Source organism: Bufo bufo, chromosome 10 (assembly GCF_905171765.1).
Source record: "Bufo bufo chromosome 10, aBufBuf1.1, whole genome shotgun sequence".
Classification (NCBI taxonomy): Eukaryota; Metazoa; Chordata; class Amphibia; order Anura; family Bufonidae; genus Bufo; species Bufo bufo.
In genome coordinates, this window is record NC_053398.1 from 150,770,259 (window position 1) to 150,788,301 (window position 18,043).

Sequence of the window (18,043 nt, forward strand, 5' to 3'; positions counted from 1 at the left end):
AATGTGTGGCAGGAATCTATCTTCTGCTCTATCATGTACCTGAAGCTTTTGCAGGAAAAGGACATCTGCTTGTAGCTCTGTAATGTGGCAGGAATTTAGCTTCTGCACTATCTTCTGCTGTGTGGGGACTGACTTGTTGAGGAGGATTTTGGCTTCTCCTGGGGTCTCTGGACGGTACTCACAGTTATTGTCTCAGGGTATGCTTCTTCCTGTAACTGGAGGTGGCTGCTTACTTTCTTCCAGCTGAGACAAGATCAGGCTGCGGATGATGATCAATTGTCTCAGCTGAGACAAGATCCTGGCTTTGGATCCCTATATCTGGGAGCTCCTACAAGCACAGCCTTCCCCTAGCAGGGGGTGGCTGGCACACTAACTTAACTTCCTTCCCTCCCCATGAGGCAGGATGTGGGCGTAATCCACTCTGCTCACAGAGGGAGGAGCTAAACTGGAATGTACTATTCCAACCTAGGAACACTAAACTGAATTAAGTCCCTGCTAACACATTGCTGCCACCTGCTCGTGAACATAGAAATTACAGCAATATGCCTTTAACAAGGCTTTGAATGCACATTCGTGAGGATATTATGTGAAATTACATGAGATGACAAAGTTAATGCCCTTAACAGGTTGTAGCGGGGTAAAAGAGTTTCGTAACACAACTCTGGGGTGTTACACGTGTGTGCACAGTATCATTGGTTTGGACCTATTCACCTGAATGGGTCTGCAATACTGAAGATGTGTGCAGTGTGTAATGGATCCACGGATCGGAAGCCCACTACTGAACGCTTCTGTGGGTTTTCTGTCCGTGCCTCTGCACCACCAAGTAGTGCATGCAGTACTTTTTTTGCAGTGCGGACCGTCAGATGCGGATCACGGACCCTATTCAAGAGGCACAAACCTGCTACGGTCATGTGCAGGAGACCTTAGGCATACCGCTGTATTTTTCCGCACTTCTTTTTTATATGTGTAAAAAAAACGCTAGTGCTGCTTTCCACTGACATGAATGCAAGGTTTTTTTAAGGCGTTTTTTTTAAAGCTTATTTTTAGGCAGAAAGGCTCCAAAATCTGCATTTCTGGCCTTATTTCCAAACATTGCCCGCAGATTTCGATGTGGTTTTCTGTGCGTTTCTGCAACAAATTGGCGACAGAATGTACATGTGTTACTTGTGGATTTTGTTGCGGATCTGATGCGGTTTTGCTGCAGGTCTCATCCTTGTATTGCAAAGGGTAAGGGCCACGAAAAAAAAAAAATGGCACAAACATCTGACCCTGTAGATTTAGAAGGTGATGACAGAGAATATCTACATCAGAGGAGACGTCACCTGGGAGGAACTGGATGTGAGAGGTAAGTGCTGCTATATTGCTGTATAGCTAAAGCGGGCTTAGGGGTTGGTTGGTCGACTTAGAGAATTGGGTCATATGCATTGGGGGTTCGGCCCAGATCTTTTAAGACCCTAGCAACGCCCCTGGCTCAGTGACAATTTCATGCCAAATTATAGACGTGCGTCCAGGGAGGTCCGAGAACACATCCGTGTTCCGACTAACGAACTCCCTGGCCTCCTGAGTCTGTTTAGAGGAGAGGCTGTCAGCAATTTTTACTGTGGCAGCCGCCTCTCTTGCATCAGACAGAGGGGCCGGTACCTCTTCTCCTAGAAAATCCAGCCGCGGGCGGTCTTCTGTACAGGTTTCCGTATCTTTCCACAGTTTGAGTAAATTCACATGGTAAGCCTGCTCCGGCTTTCGTCGCCCTGGCTGGTGTACCTTGTAGTTTACATCTCCAATTTTCTCGAGTACCTTGTAGGGCCCCTGCCACCTAGCCAGGAACTTACTGTCCACGGTCGGCACCAGAACCAAAACCCGATCACCCGGGTTTTAAGATCCAGACCCGAGCCTGACGATTATAGACCCGACTCTGGGCTTGCTGAGCTACCTCCGTATGCTCCCTGACAAGAGGCAACACTGTCTCTATCCGATCTTGTATCTGGGTGACGTACCAATGACACTTTAATGTGGAGTGGGTTGTTGTTCCCACGCCTCTTTGGCCACATCCATTAGACCGCGAGGGTGTCTGCCATATAGTAGTTCGAAGGGCGAGAACCCAGTAGAGGCCTGGGGTACCTCTCGCACAGCGAACATGAGATAGGGCAGAAGGAGGTCCCAGTCCTTCCCATCTTTAGACACCACCCTTTTTAACATAGTTTTTCAGAGTTTTGTTAGACCTTTCCACCAGACCGTCCGTTTGTGGATGGTACACGGACATCCGTAACTGTCGGATATGAGCTTCCTCATGACCTTGGACATAAAAGGAGTCCCCTGGTCAGTCAGAACCTCTTTAGGTAGCCCCACTCGGGAGAACATTTCCATTAGTTCCTTAGCTATAAGTCTCGCCAATGTATGTCACAGTGGCACTGCCTCCAGGTACCAAGTGGCATAATCTAGGACAACCAGGATGTGTTGGTGTCCTCTAGCGGACTTCGGTACTGGACTTACGAGGTTAATCGCGATTCGCTCAAGCGGTACATAGATGATCGGTGGAGGTACCATGGGACTGCGGAAAAGGTGCTGGGGGCTAGTTGCCTGGCAGGTCGGGCAAGATTTACAGAATTTGGCCACTTCTCTAAACACACTGGGCCAGTAAAACCGTTGTAGTATCCGGTTCTATGTTTTCTGCATTCCCAGATGACCCCCGAGAACATGTTGGTGGGCTAACTCTAACACGAGTTTGTGATAAGCCTTGGGCACCACAAACTGTTCAATGGGTTCACCCCGCAGTTGGTTCACCTGATACAACGTCTCCTGATGAACCACAAAACAGGGGAACATAGACTCTGCCCCTGGTTGTTGTGGTTCACCACCTACTATTAATACATTTCCCCAAGCTCAGGAAAGGGTTGGGTCTTGGTGTTGTGCAGTACCAAAATTATCCCTGGAGACATTAAGGTTGTCCAGTTCAGGCTCCGGCGGCAAGTCCTCTACATCTCCCACCATTACATTCAGTAGGGTTGTCCCCCCCTCTTTCACCGAAGTGGCGGTCACCCCTACCGCTGGCCATTCGGCCTTGGGTTCCCAGGGTTCTGGCCTCCCCCTGGAGCAAGGCCACTCTGCTGGGGTTACCCCTGTCTCATCGGTATCAGTCACTCTCATAGCAGGCCACAGTGCCGGGAAGTCTCTCCCGATCATACGTTCGTAGTATAAGATTGTGGCAACTGCCACTTCGTGAGTCCATCTGCCAGCCCCTGTGGTTAGAGACATCAGGGCGGTGGGATAGTCTTTTAAGTCTCCATGGATGCACATGACCCCGACTTTCCAGCCATTATGTGTTGTAGCCGCAACTGGTTAGTCTCCTGCTGCTGCTTATTAGCCTCGCGTTGCTGCAGGTTTGTCTCTCGCTGCTGCAGATTAGCCTCCATTTTGTCGTGGGGCACTGGTTGTATTACAGCTGGTTTAATGTACGATATACAACTATGCCTAGAAAATGCAGAAACCAAAAATATCGGCGTTCACGCCAGCCTCACTGCTGGTGCCCGCATCCTCCACCAATTGTGGGGTTTCGTTCTGGTAGACAGGATTAGTGGACGCAGTACAGAGGCAAAGACCAGTTCATAACTCAAAAAATTCAGTGTTTATTCACACTTGTTGCAAGTACTCAGTGCAACAGTTCATTTGCAGTATTGGTGTTAGTTCACATCCAGATAGCTCAACAACAAAACAGTCACCTTTTGTCCTGGGTGTTAATCCACACCCAACCTGCATAGCTCCGAACAGAGCAGTCCTCCCGGATTCAGGCCTCCAGCCTGGCACAAGGCTCAGATCCCGGTACGGAGATTGCCAGAGCTTCAATGTCAGAGAGAGATAATTCCCCACACCTGACACTACTGCCTTTTTTTTTATAGGCCTGACAAAACCCGGCCTGGAAAGTGGGGAGTAGTCAACCACCCAGCACTTTGACTACTCCCAGTAACACTAACTGGGCCATGAATACAGACTAGTACTGATCCAACCACTCTCCTTACCGTTTTAGGCCTCTTGCCCACGAACGTAATGGCTCCGTGCACGTGCTGCGGACCGCATACGGAGGTTCCGCAATACACGCGGAACCAGCTGTGTGCATTCCACATCACAGATGCAGACCCATTCATTTGAATGGGTCCGCAAATCCGGAGAGGTGGTGCAGAATGGAATAGAAGCATGAAACGAAACCCTACGGAAGCACTATGAAGCGCTTTCGCTGGGTTCCGTTCCATGCCTCCGTACCGTATAAAGATAGAACTTGCTCTTTCTTTTTGTGGAATAGACGGATCGCGGACCTCATTCAAGTGAATGGATCCGCATGCGGCTGGCCCACGGTCGGTGCCCATGCATTGCGGACCGCAATTTGCGCTCCACAGCACGGGCACGCGGGACAACGGCCGTGTTAATGAGCCCTAAGGCTATGTTCACATATTCCACAGCAGAAACCTCCATTGATTCTGATCCTGTTCCCGTTTAAATGCTGAAGCAGACGTCCTCTGCAGTTTCCTGTGGTGTCCAAGCAGAAACTTTGCTGAGAATGAACATGTCCATTCTGGAAAACCACATGTAGATAATCTGCGGCCACATGGACAGTGGCGCCGACTCCCACTGAAGACAATCCACGCTGATATCCAGGCAAAATCCAGCATGTGAACGAGGCCCACCCTTCTACACTTGTATATTTGGTGGGAAAGAATTGCACATCTTCTGGCTTCAGGCACAAGATTACGTAGAAGTACGATTTCTGCTGTGGACTACTGCCGTCGCTGTAAAATCAATCAACAGAGCTTCAAAAAGTCTAAGTGAATACGGAGTCTGATGACCGCCTTAGACACACAAGATGGCACTGCCAGGCTGATATATTTAAGTTAGTTAGGCAAATTAGGGTTAGACTCTGAGGAATACCTTGGGTCAGTGGAAAATGGAGGAATGACTCTGGCGGGATGGGCAGGGAATGGAGGACACTCATCTTTGGATCAGCGTTGTCTCCTGGTGGGATAAAGCAGACCCTGGAGGACTGAATCGGGCTCTTTGTAGGGGCGAGGTGGGGATAAGGGCGCTGGAATGACGCACATCCTGATTGTACTTTTATTTTATTACGCTCAATGTTTTCACTTTTTATGGAGACCATTTCTCCACGTGTCTCATGCGATGTGATATCTGCCTGACTCTCAAATGTTAAACTTGTAGGACATGTCTCAAAAACTCCAATAAAAAGACGTTTAAAAAAATAAAAAGTCTAGGTCAATGATCGCTAACCTCCGGCACTCCAGCTGCGGTAAAACTACAACTCCCAAGATGCACACTTGCTTGGCTGTTCTCAGAACTCCACAGAAATGAGTAAAGCATGCTGGGAGTTGTAGTTTCACCACAGTGTGAGTGTCATCACTGGTTTAGGTGTAGTTCCAGCCTAAAACCTCATTCACACATCAGTGATTTACAGCCCAAACCAGGACTGGAGCCTCCACAGACATGAGGTAGAAGGGAAGGATCTGCTCCTGTTCTGTGTTTACAGCCGCTCCTGGTTTTGGCTCACAATCACTGACCGAACACTGACGTGTGAATGAGGCATAAGAAGAGAGTTTGGATCTGCGTTCTCCGGAGTGCACAGGTGACGTTGCTAAGAGCCATTAATGAGCGCTCAGCCCTGTGCACACAGAGTAAAGGCTCTGACACTCCCTCTATTCACGGCTCCATGGGCTTCTCCTTTCCACAAGATCCTGCACAGGGTGGACCTGGGGACAAGCAGCTGATCTGAGCCGTCCAGGTGTACATCCCCAAGACAAGAGGTAAGAGACCTGTCTGCTGACAGTGTACTGCCCAGAAGCTCCTGGACTGCCATGTCTCACACCAATACTATACAACATGTGCCGCTATTGCGGATCTGCTGAAGATCCACAATGGACCTTTAATAGCCTCATGTCACTGAGCCCCCTTTATAGCCTCACATTGGGCACCAAATTGCCATTATTTCAGGCAGGACCCTATAAACCATTAGACAGGGACACTTTCTACCAAGCACCTGATGGAGCCCGGCATTCTTTGACTGTAACTGACAATCTCCAAACCTCATTGTTTATGCAGCGAGCTCTGAATTGTGTGAATCTATTAGACTAGGAACTCGGTTCAAGGATATATTCCTGCTTAGCGAATGAAAGGCACTTCTAGTCTGAATATGCTGCACATTAATGACACACAACACATGACAAGGACAGTAACTGCACAAAGGTCTAATAAAGTGATGAGTCAGAGATGCAGCAGAACTTCTCAATGCTTTCCTCTCCATTCCCGTCAAGGCTCTTAGACGTTCTGTGCACAATATCAGTGTATTGCTAGTGAGCTCAGTTCTCTTAAATTGGAAACAACTTTTCAGATACCTTTTGCAGCATAAGAGAAATCTTCTACTTTTTCACAGATAACTGATGGCAAGTTTAACCATGAATGATTCAGGGTGGTCACCAATTCATCATGCAACCTACAAAAACCATCTGACACTTGTGGAACGTCTCATTGAATCCTCAGGATATGAACACCTTGAGAAGAAGACCGACGATGCTCTTCAAAACACTCCTTTACTTTTGGCCATTGCATGTGGAAGTCAACCAATGGTCCAACTCTTGGTCAGTCATGGAGCTGATGTCACCTATGTGAACAACTGTGGGCAGGGAGTGATAGAAATGTCTGCCCTTTTTGGTCACATTGACTTTATCGAATACTTTCTGAGTCTTCATAATAAGGACTTAAATGTATATAAAAAACTAATAGGTCTTCTAGACCATGACTCCGAAGATGGTGTCAGCGGGGCTTGTTTTATCATCTCAGAGCTGACCAGTCTGTCTGAAGACCAAGAGTCCATATGTCATGTGAACCACCTTGTAGATGAAGGACTGGTCTCACAATTGGTTGATGTGCTTAAGAAGAACCTTACTGAGAATATAAAGATACAAACCTTATATTTATTTAAATGCATCTTGAAGAATAAGATTGTGAGACGAAAGATGGTGGAGGTAGAGGGCTTTCAGGTTCTTGTTTCTCTGATCTTCAATGGCCCGAAACTGCTCCTTCCTCGAGTCTTGGGCTGCATATGTGAGCTTGCGACAGACGAAGACTTTACAGAAGGCATTTCAGCCGCTGTCATCCCAGCGCTCAAAAAAGTGATTTGTAGTGTAGAGCAAGACGATGTTCTGCAGTCAACTTTGAAAGTCTTGGACCTTCTGGCAGCTGGGTCAGCGATGTGTAAGGACTCTATTGGTAAAGAAGCTAGTCTTCTCGCCACTCTGGTAAAACTTTTCAAAGTTTGTCAGACAAACCCCTTAATAGTGGTTTGGGGAGATGCCATCGGCAGCATTGCTGAAGGAAACAGAAGCAACCAAGATGTTTTCCTTAGTGAGAACATTGGCTCGTGTCTCTATCAGATGTTAAAATCTCATAACCGAGAAGTCCAGATGTCTGCGGTGAAAACAATTCACAGGTAATAAAACGAATAAGGGGATGTGGCTGCACTTTCATTTAGTGGGGTAACTTTGCAGGCTCAGCCTAACATTTTGGCCACTATGGGGTTTTACAGGGGCTGATGATGGGTTCTTTCAGATGTTCATCAGTGACTTCTGGCTGTCATTGGGCTTGCTGATCTCTGATGAGTGAACAGTCAAGAAAGTGTGTGGTCATTGTGAGAAGTCGGGGGTGCTGATTGCCAAATTTTATTAAAACATGAAAGGGAACATGTGTTTTGGGGGTAGTTATTACATGAAGTAGTGGAGCTGCCATGGACATCAATGGACTATGTAACGTGACCTGACATCTATGACCCATTAAACCTTTCTCTATAGTCTGTGGCCAAGGAAACCTCCTAAGTTTTTCTGCTTCAGAGAACAGTTAATCTCCGAGCAGACAGGATTCCTGTCGTCTTGAAGCACCTACTGTAGGTTCATGGCAGTCAATGAGTCCCTCCAGGAAGAGCCCGAGGGATGTAATAAGATAAAAACATCATTGGGAATATTCATCTGGAACTAAAGCGGAAGGTGATTCCAAGTCACGTCCATGTCTCTAATAACAGCGCTTCATAACCCTTAGGCACATATATGCAGCGGCAGCCTGGGAGGAACGAGTGGAGGATGGGGTGGTAGTGGCAAGAATGAGTGTACACGCGGACCACCGTGACCTCACACTGATACCCTCCGCGAGCTGCCCTTTCTGCCCTCAGGGCACATCCTCCTGTTGGGTCCCCTGCCTGAAGGTGGTTGGGGTGCCCTTGGTGTTAAAAGGGTTTTCTGATAATATAGATTTTTAGGCAAGTGCCCACAGCCTGCCTCCTGAAGGAGAAGATTCATACTTACCTGCCCCCTTGACCGTTTCTTGGCAGGGCACGAGGCAGGAGTGTGGATGCAGGTGCCATGGCCGGCGAATGATGATGGAGTCAGTGACCAGGCCAGATTTAGTAAATGAATATCTCTTTACTAGAGTGCAGAATAGGAGTTGTAGTACATCCAACAGTATCAAGGCCCAGTTCCAAGCAGATCCCAGTGAAGATCTTCCTCAGTAGCGATAGCACCAATCATAGGGGTTGTAGTACTCCTCTCTGTCTCTCTTGCTCTCTCCCTCTTGGTAGATTTCCTGTGATTCCTTGGCTGAGGGGTACAGGATTTAGATACGGCTGACTATCATCTCAAAGTGTGGAGGAGGACACATTAGCGGCAAAGCCTTAAACCGGCAAAGCACCTTGCAGACTGACTCCAGTGCACGGCCCTGCAGATTCTGGGCCTTCTAATCTTCCTTCTCTTTTACTTCCTCAGCTGTATCTGTCTCAGAGATAATAGTTCTCTGAATTCAGCCTAGTCCTGAGGAGCAAGCACATGAAGTCTTTTCTCTTCCCCAGTTAGCACTAGACTCTCTACTGACTAGGGCAGACCCAGGTCCATCTCCTAGCTACATAAAGGTGTTAACCCTGACCTATCATACAATGCTACCGAATAGGCAAATACAACAGGTCAGAACATTTTAATTTAACCAAAACCAGTATAACCAATCAAACCTTTGCAGTTGCCCGGTTCTGGGTACTGCATACACAACAGTATCTCGCTTGTCCATTGACTGTGTCTGGATTTCACTTACAAGAGGCCGTGCTGCCGACTTCTGGTGCATGCGTAAAATGTACCTATGGGCCCTGTGAGACAGTGACAGGTCTCACACAGGGTAGAGGCAAGGAAGGGGCGGATAGTGCGGCCCACAACCCTATTCCACCACAGGCGAGACCAGCTGGAGGTAGTCAGGCTGGCACAAAGCACCTCCCAGGGTGTCAGCAAGGGGGGAGTGTGGTACCTGTGGACAGAGGCCTGGAGGCTCTGCGTGTCCAAGCAGGAGGCTGGGAGACCACGATTCCCCAAGAGACACTGGGCGTACTGTGCTCTGTACAGCCAGGAGGCTGAGAGACATTGGCTGAGAAAGCCGCACGGGTACACAGGGTGTGAACAGGGACTTAGGGGAGTCAGGAATATTATGTTTTAGTTAGAGCCTGGACGGGCGAGGGTTTATTATTTTGTCATTTTGCTTGTTCTGGTGTATCACAAGAAATGCACTGTTTGGACCTAAAACCTGGTGTCCTGAAGCCGTACCTGTGAGGATGACCCCCTGAAAGAAAGCCTACCCCTCACAGCCCCTATTCTCCCAGTGGGGGCCCTAGAGTGTCCCTCTTGGCATACTCTGGAGCTGTGTAGTCTGCCGCGGCCACGCACGTATGTGCACCGCACTGTATACTCCTAAGATTGTGGCCGGTGACACGTGCTGTTATATGGCAAACACTCAGCAAGTTGGGAGGTTTCTCTAGTGAATATGCAATGTGAGCAGACGATCGATGCTGCAATAGTAACAAACCCTCAGGTGGGAAATGATAAGGTCTGCAGAGGTAAATGCCTCTATCCTCTGACTGCAAACAGAGATCTTGAAAACTGTGAAGAATAGAACCACAAAGTTTTATTAAACGTCCTGTACACAAGGGCCGCCTCGCTGCGCTGCCTCATACAGCTACCCGATGGGGCTGATACTTACCTGTTGGTGGTTATCTTCTAGACTCGTAGATGGGAATCCTCAGGCTCAGAGGAAAGTCATGGAGTCTAATAACCTCTCTCCGCTTGTGCATCTGCTGAAAAGGAGCAAGTCCCAGTTCACCCAGGAAGCCATAACCAGGACGCTGTGGGCCCTGTCTGGCCAGACGCAGAAGCTCAGAGGATGGTGGCCGCCAGAATAGGTCGGTATCGGGTGACATTGTCGGAGCCTGTATTTATCTCATTAGAGGTGCCAGGACGCCTGGGCGCTACTTGTCCTCCATGTAAGCGGTTAGTTATACGCAGAGCCATACTGAGGGGCGTCACCAGGAAGGACACAGAATTTAATGCCGCTGCAATTTGAAGGTGGGACATAAACGTCCCATGGGTTGCATTTATCAGACCCGGCCGGGTCGCCCATAGACCCCAGTCAGATTCCTCCTTACATTTCTTACAGCTCCTATGGAAAATGAAATGAGGAATCTGATTGGTTTCCCTTTACACCAAGGAGTGCACATATTACAGCCCCCAAAAAGATCAGAAAATACTCTGTGCTGCTGTAATACCCAGGGCCTGTTTTATACAAAATGTGGCCCTGGGAAAAATCAAAAGGAGGGGCCCACACCTTGTAATAATGTGGTAAAAACGCTTACCGACAGGCCCGCCGATCAGCTGTTTGAGGAGACGGCGCGTGCGGTTCAATGCTGCTGTACGCCGTCTCCTCAAACAGCTGATGGTCGGGACTGCCGGGTGTCAGACCCCCGCCGGTCTAATATTGAGGACCTATCCTGAGGATAGGTCATCAATATGAAAAAACTCAGAGAACCTCTTGAAGCTGCCCCCAATACTGTGCCTGTTGTGCCCCCCCATGTCCACAAACACTATACTATACCCCCAGACTGCCCTCATTAGTAATGGTGCCCCCAATAGTGATAATACTCCCCAAGAGTGCCTCCATTAGTAGCAATGCCCTTCATATTGCGTCAAATTATAACGCCCCTACAGTACCCTAGTAGTAATAATATAACCCTAATGCTCCCAGTGGCTCTAATGTCCCCCTGTAGTGCCCCCACTAGTTCCAATATATAATGCTTCTGCCCCATAGTGCCAGTATAGATATATAATGTTCCTCCGTAGTGCCAGTATATAATGCTCCTCCATTCCTCCCCAGTAGTGCCAAGTATATATAATGATCTCCTTCCCCCAGCAGGGTGGACATTTAGTATAAAAAAACACACAAAAAAACGATGCAGACGACAGTTTTATCTGTAGCTTGTGTTGCTGCGTCCTGATGCATGCAGCCCCAATGACATCACAACTCCTGCTCCGGGTCTCACTTGATGACATCATCATGCGAGACCCAGAGCAGGAGGTTGCAGTGATGTCATTGCAGCTCCTTGCTCTGTTCTAATGCCTCACAGGCTGAGGCTTGTGAAGTTGGACGGCCATGAGTGGCTCCCCCCTTTATGGGGCGAAGTGGCGCCCTAGGCAGATGACTACCCTCCCCTATCCCTCGTCCTGGCCCTAATTCAGAGCACATTACTGCAGGAGGTATAACAGGAGAGGACTATAACTCCCAGCATGTCTAAGCCGTCATTATGTAATATCAGAGTACATTACAAGAGGAGGTATACAACTCCCAGCATATCCAGGGTGTTGTAATTGTTGAAGCTGCTTCCACTTGAAGCATTTAAGATACACTCTGGTGCCCCAAATCAAGGTACCCCAAGGGGTTAATATCCACGCGAGGCAGAGACAGTCTCTCTGTTTATTACATCTTCATGAGGCTCATGCCATTATTTCATTGGCTAAGAAGGAAAAAGAGATAAGAAGAAAGGAGATAACACTTGGCGTCTGCGCAGTGTGCGCCGTCGTACAAACTTTAGTATGTGAACTAATGTAAACCTCTGTGCACCGGTGCCATCTTATAATGGCGTCTTACTAACACTAGTACTGCTTACGTCATATATGACACTACAATGAGTATACATGGGTATCATCTAAGGCTACTCTCACACTAGCGGTTTTATTCTCCATCATAGAGTTCCGTCCTCGGGGCTCATTACTGGAAAGAACTGATCAGTTTTATCCCCATGCGTTCTGAATGGCGAGCGATCCGTTCAGGATGCATCAGGACGTCTTCAGTTCAGTCGTTTTGACTGTTCAGGATGGAGATAATACCGCAGCATGCTACGGTTTTATCTCCGGCCAAAAAAACTGAAGACTTGCCTGAACGCCATTCAAAATACCGGAATCCCGGATCCGTCCTTCTGGTCTGCGAAAAAAAATAAATGCCGGATCGGTTTTTTCCAGATGACACGGGAAAGGCGGATCCGGCATTTCATTGCATTTCTAAGACGGATCAGGATTAGTCTTACTAAATGCCATCAGTTGGCATACGTTTTGCCGGTGACGGAACTGCCTGCCGGATCACTCTGCCGCAAGTGTGAAAGTAGCCTTAGGAGTTGGCTCAAGCATTCTTCTACAGTCCATACATCACTCTTGGCACATCTGTAGGCAGAGGAGAGGACAAGCACTGCCCACAGCTGTGTGCCCCCATTCTTCTCTCTTCACACAGCTTGGCTAGTCAAGAGGGAGGGGAGGCGCTTGAGACGAGGAACAAGCAGCTAAACCCCTTAAGGACTCGGCCCTATTTCACCTTAAGGACTTGGCCATTTTTTGCAAATCTGACCAGTGTCACTTTAAGTGCTGATAACTTTAAAACGCTTTGACTTATCCAGGCCATTCTGAGATTGTTTTTTCAGCACATATTGTACTTCATAACACTGGTAAAATGAAGTAAAAAAAAAAAACATTTTTATTTATAAAAAAAATACCAAATTTACCAAAAATGAAGTAAAAAATTGCAAATTTCCAAGTTTCAATTTCTCTACTTCTATAATACATAGTAATACCTGCAAAAATAGTTATTACTTTACATTCCCCATATGTCTACTTCATGTTTGTAGCATTTTGGGAATGATATTTTATTTTTGGAGATGTTACAAGGCTTAGAAGTTTAGAAGCAAATCTTGAAATTTTTCAGAAATTTTCAAAAACCCAATTTTCAGGGACCAGTTCAGGTCTGAAGTCACTTTGCGAGGCTTACATAATAGAAACCACCCAAAAATGACCCCATTCTATAAACTACAACCCCTCAAGGTATTCAAAACTGATTTTACAAACTTTGTTAACCCTTTAGGTGTTCCACAAGAAATAATGGAAAATAGAGATACAATTTCAAAATTTCACTTTTTTGGCAGATTTTTCATTTTAATAATTTTTTTTTCCAGTTACAAAGCAAGGGTTAACAGCCAAACCAAACTCAATCTTTATGGCCCTGATTTTGGAGTTTACAGAAACACCCCCATATTTGGTCGTAAACTGCTGTACGGGCACACGGCAGGGCGCAGAAGAAAGGAATGCCATACGGGTTTTGGAAGGCAGATTTTGCTGGACTGGTTTTTTTACACCATGTCCCATTTGAAGCCCCCCTGATGCACCCCTAGAGTAGAAACTCCATAAAGTGACCCCATCTAAGAAACTACACCCCTCAAGGTATTCAAAACTGATTTTACAAACGTCGTTAACCCTTTAGGTGTTCCACAAGAGTTATTGGCAAATGGAGATGAAATTTCAGAATTTCAACTTTTTGGCAAATTTTCCATTTTAATCCATTTTTCCCCAGTTACAAAGCAAGGGTTAACAGCCAAACAAAACTCAATATTTATGGGCCCTGATTCTGTAGTTTACAGAAACACCCCATATGTGGTCGTAAACAGCTGTACGGGCACACGGCAGGGCGCAGAAGGAAAGGAATGCCATACGGGTTTTGGAAGGAAGATTTTGCTGGACTGTTTTTTTTGACACCATGTCCCATTTGAAGCCCCCCTGATGCACCCCTAGAGAAGAAAACTCCAAAAAATTGGCCCCATTTTAGAAACTACGGAATAGGGTGGCAGTATTGTTGGTACTAGTTTAGGGTACATATGATTTTTGGTTGCTCTATATTACACTTTTTGTGAGGCAAGGTAACAAGAAATAGCTGTTTTGGCATCGTTTTTATTTTTTGTTATTTACAACATTCATCTGATAGGTTAGATCATGTGATATTTTTATACAGCAGGTTGTCACGGATGCGGCGATACCAAATATGTATACTTTTTCTTTATTTATGTAAGTTTTACACAATGATTTCTTTTTTGAAGCCAAAAAAATCATGTTTTAGTGTTTCCATAGTCTGAGAGCCATAATTTTTCAGTTTTTTGGGCGATTACCTTGGGTAGAGTCTCATTTTTTGTGGGATGAGATGACGGTTTGATTGGCACTATTTTGGGGTGCATATGACTTTTTGATCGCTTGCTATTACACTTTTTGTGATGTAAGGTGACAAAAATGGTTTATTTAGCACAGTTTTTATTTTTTACGGTGGTCATTCTGAGGGGTTAGATCATGTGATATTTTTATAGAGCCGGTCCATACGGACGCATCGATAACTAAGGCCTCTTTCACACTTGCGTTGTCCGGATCCGGCGTGTACTCCACTTGCCGGAATTACACTCCGGATCCGGAAAAACGCAAGTGTACTGAAAGCATTTGAAGACGGAACCGTCTTCCAAATGCTTTCAGTGTTACTATGGCACCCAGGACGCTATTAAAGTCCTGGTTGCCATAGTAGGAGCGGGGAGCGGGGGAGCGGTATACTTACAGTCCGTGCGGCTCCCGGGGCGCTCCAGAGTGACGTCAGAGCGCCCCATGCGCATGGATGACGTGATCCATGTGATCACATGATCCATGCGCTTGGGGCGCCCTGACGTCACTCTGGAGCGCCCGGGGAGCCGCACGGACGGTAAGTACACTGCTCCCCCGCTCCCCGCTACACTTACCATGGCTGTCAGGACTTTAGCGTCCCGGCAGCCATGGTAACCACTCTGAAAAAGCTAAATGTCGGCTCCGGCAATGCGCCGAAACGACGTTTAGCTTAAGGCCGGATCCGGATCAATGCCTTCCAATGGGCATTGATTCCGGATCCGGCCTTGCGGCAAGTGTTCCGGATTTTTGGCCGGAGCAAAAAGCGCAGCATGCTGCGGTATTTTCTCCGGCCAACAAACGTTCCGTACCGGAACTGAAGACATCCTGATGCATCCTGAACGGATTACTCTCCATTCAGAATGCATTAGGATAATCCTGATCAGGATTCTTCCGGCATAGAGCCCCGACGACGGAACTCTATGCCGGAAGACAATAACGCAGGTGTGAAAGAGCCCTTATATGTATACTTTTTTTTATTTATGTAAGTTTTACACAATAACAGCTTTTTTAAAACAAATAAAATGATGTTTTAGTGGCTCCATATTCTGAGACATAGTTTTTTATTTTTTGGGTGATTGTCTCAGATAGAAGCTCATTTTTGCGGGATGAGGTGACGGTTAGATTGGTACTATTTTGGTGGGCAAACGCCTTTTTGATCGCTTGCTGTTGTACTTATTGTGATGTAAGGTGACAAAAAAATCATTTATTTAGCACAGTTTTTATTTTTTATTTTTTACAGTGTTCATCTGAGGGGTTAGGTCATGTGATAGGTTTATAGAGCCGGTCGATACAGACGCGGCGATACCTAATATGTATACTTTTTTTATTTCCCCTATTTTTTACCATTTTTTTTTTACTTTATTTGGGGAAAATGACGTTTTTGTTTATTTTTACTTGAAACTTTAAATTTTTGGGGGGGAAAACTTTATTTTTTCAACTTTTTTTTTCACTTTATTTTTTGTCCCACTTTGGGACTTGAATATTTGGGGGTCTAATCCTTTGCAATGCATTCCAATACTTCTGTATTGGAATGCATTGGCTGTATGAGTAATACTGTGTGTATAAGGCCTCATGCACACGACAGTATTTTTTCACGGTCCGCAAAACGGGGTTCCGTTGTTCCGTGATCCATTTCTGTTTTTTTTTTCCGTGTGTCTTCCTTGATTTTTGGAGGATCACCAGACATGAAAAGTGAAAAAAAAATCTAAGTCAAGTTTGCCTGAAAATGATAGGAAAAAAACGGACATGGATCACGGACGCGGATGACAATCTTGTGTGCCTCCGTGTTTTTTCACAGACCCATTGACTTGAATGGGTCTGCGAACCGTTGTCCGTGAAAAAAATAGGACAGGTCCTATTTTTTTCACGGAGTGGAAACACGGATCACGGACGCGGATGACAAACGGTGCATTTTCCGAGTTTTCAACGGACCCATTGAAAGTCAATAGGTCCACAGAAAATCACGGAACAACGGACACGGAACCCAAAAACGGTTGTGTGCATGAGGCCTTACTCATACAGCTTCCTTCCATGCCATCGGGTCCCCCCCACAGCCCCATGGGGACCCGATGGCACCGCCAACTCTCGCCGCCCGCACAATAAAAAGCCGCGGTTTGCGGCGATCGCCGACACGGGTTGGCGATCGGAACTATAGATGACGTACCGGTATGTCATGGGTCCCTAAGGGGTTAAAGCAACTACAAAAAAATGATACAGTTACACAGTCCTAGAGATACAAAATATAGAATGATATTCACACATCTCTGATATTATATACTAATGGCCTGGACATGCTGAGAGTTGTAGTCCTCTTCTCTTATACCTCTTGCAATGTACTCTGATATTACATAACAATCTGGACATGCTGGGAGTTGTAGTCCTCTCTTCATACCTCCTCTTGTAATGTACTCTGATATTACATAACACCCTGGACATGCTGGGAGTTGTAGTCCTCTTCTCTTATACCTCTTGCAATGTACTCTGATATTACATAACAATCTGGACATGCTGGGAGTTGTAGTCCTCTCTTCATACCTCCTCTTGTAATGTACTCTGATATTACATAACAGGAGGTATAAGAGGAGAGGACTACAAATCCCAGCATTTCCCTGGCACTTACATTGAATCCATACTTCTTCACATGCACGGCACTGCTGAGCTCCGCCTCCTGTTCTGGTCACATGATGGTGAGGTCATCACAGGTCCTTCATCCCCTCTTCTCTGCTGAGCTCCGCCTCCTGTTCTGGTCACATGATGGTGAGGTCATCACAGGTCCTTCATCCCCTCTTCTCTGCTGAGCTCCGCCTCCTGTTCTGGTCACATGATGGTGAGGTCATCACAGGTCCTTCATCCCCTCTTCTCTGCTGAGCTCCGCCTCCTGTTCTGGTCACATGATGGTGAGGTCATCACAGGTCCTTCATCCCCTCTTCCTTGCTGAGCTCCGCCTCCTGATATCTGACATTATGGCAGCAGGTCCTGTCAGCACTGCGGTAATGATTTCTCTTATATGTGAGGGAGGAGACCGTACACTGCATTGTAAAGTGCAGCCGTTCAGCTGAACAGCAGCACTGAAGCAGGGGCCCCCTCAGACAATGGGGGCCCTGGGCAATTGCCCAGTTTGCCCCCCCCCCCCCTCACCCCGTAGAGTGTCAGTAGCATTGATATGAACCTGTTCACTTGTTTTCCAGGTGTACCTTTGCTGGTTGAATTTCTGTCCTCTCCGTCTTACATTCTCAATCTGATTGGAACCAGAGGACTGAGGGTCTTGGTGCAGGGACCCTATGACCTGCGGAACGCAGTGATGTCTGCTGACGCCGCCCGCCATCTTGTACGCCTCCTCAGGTCTCCCCGGGAGGATGTTGTCCTGAGTGCAATACGAGCTTTGCAGGACATCTGCCTGGGAGTCGGTAGGTAGCCTTCATCCGGAGATGTCTTCAGCATGGGGGGGTTATCTGGCGCCCACTTACGTTTTCTCATGGGGGGGGGGTTAGTGTCTTGCAGTTTACAATCATTCTGTCCTTCCCTTTAGGGCTCACACGTCCGTAGAATGGGTCCGTATCCGTTCCGTATCTTGCGGAACGAATCCGGACCCATTCATTCTCTATGGGGCCGGAAGAGATGTGGACAGCACAGTGTCTGCATTCCCGGAGCGCAGCCCCGATGTTCCGGTCCGCAGCTCC

General features: G+C 47.0%; 1 protein-coding gene across 1 annotated transcript in view; it reads left to right on the plus strand.

The window, feature by feature from the left end:
* Positions 1-5,901: 5,901 nt before the first annotated feature.
* The window catches only part of ANKAR (ankyrin and armadillo repeat containing), a 92,640-nt gene continuing 80,498 nt past the window's right edge, over positions 5,902-18,043 (plus strand). The window contains exons 1-3 of the mRNA XM_040409057.1: positions 5,902-7,483; positions 10,078-10,255; positions 17,552-17,770. Coding sequence (XP_040264991.1) covers positions 10,237-10,255; positions 17,552-17,770 — 238 coding nt within the window. The 5' untranslated portion in view covers positions 5,902-7,483; positions 10,078-10,236. The remainder of the gene's footprint in view (positions 7,484-10,077; positions 10,256-17,551; positions 17,771-18,043) is intronic.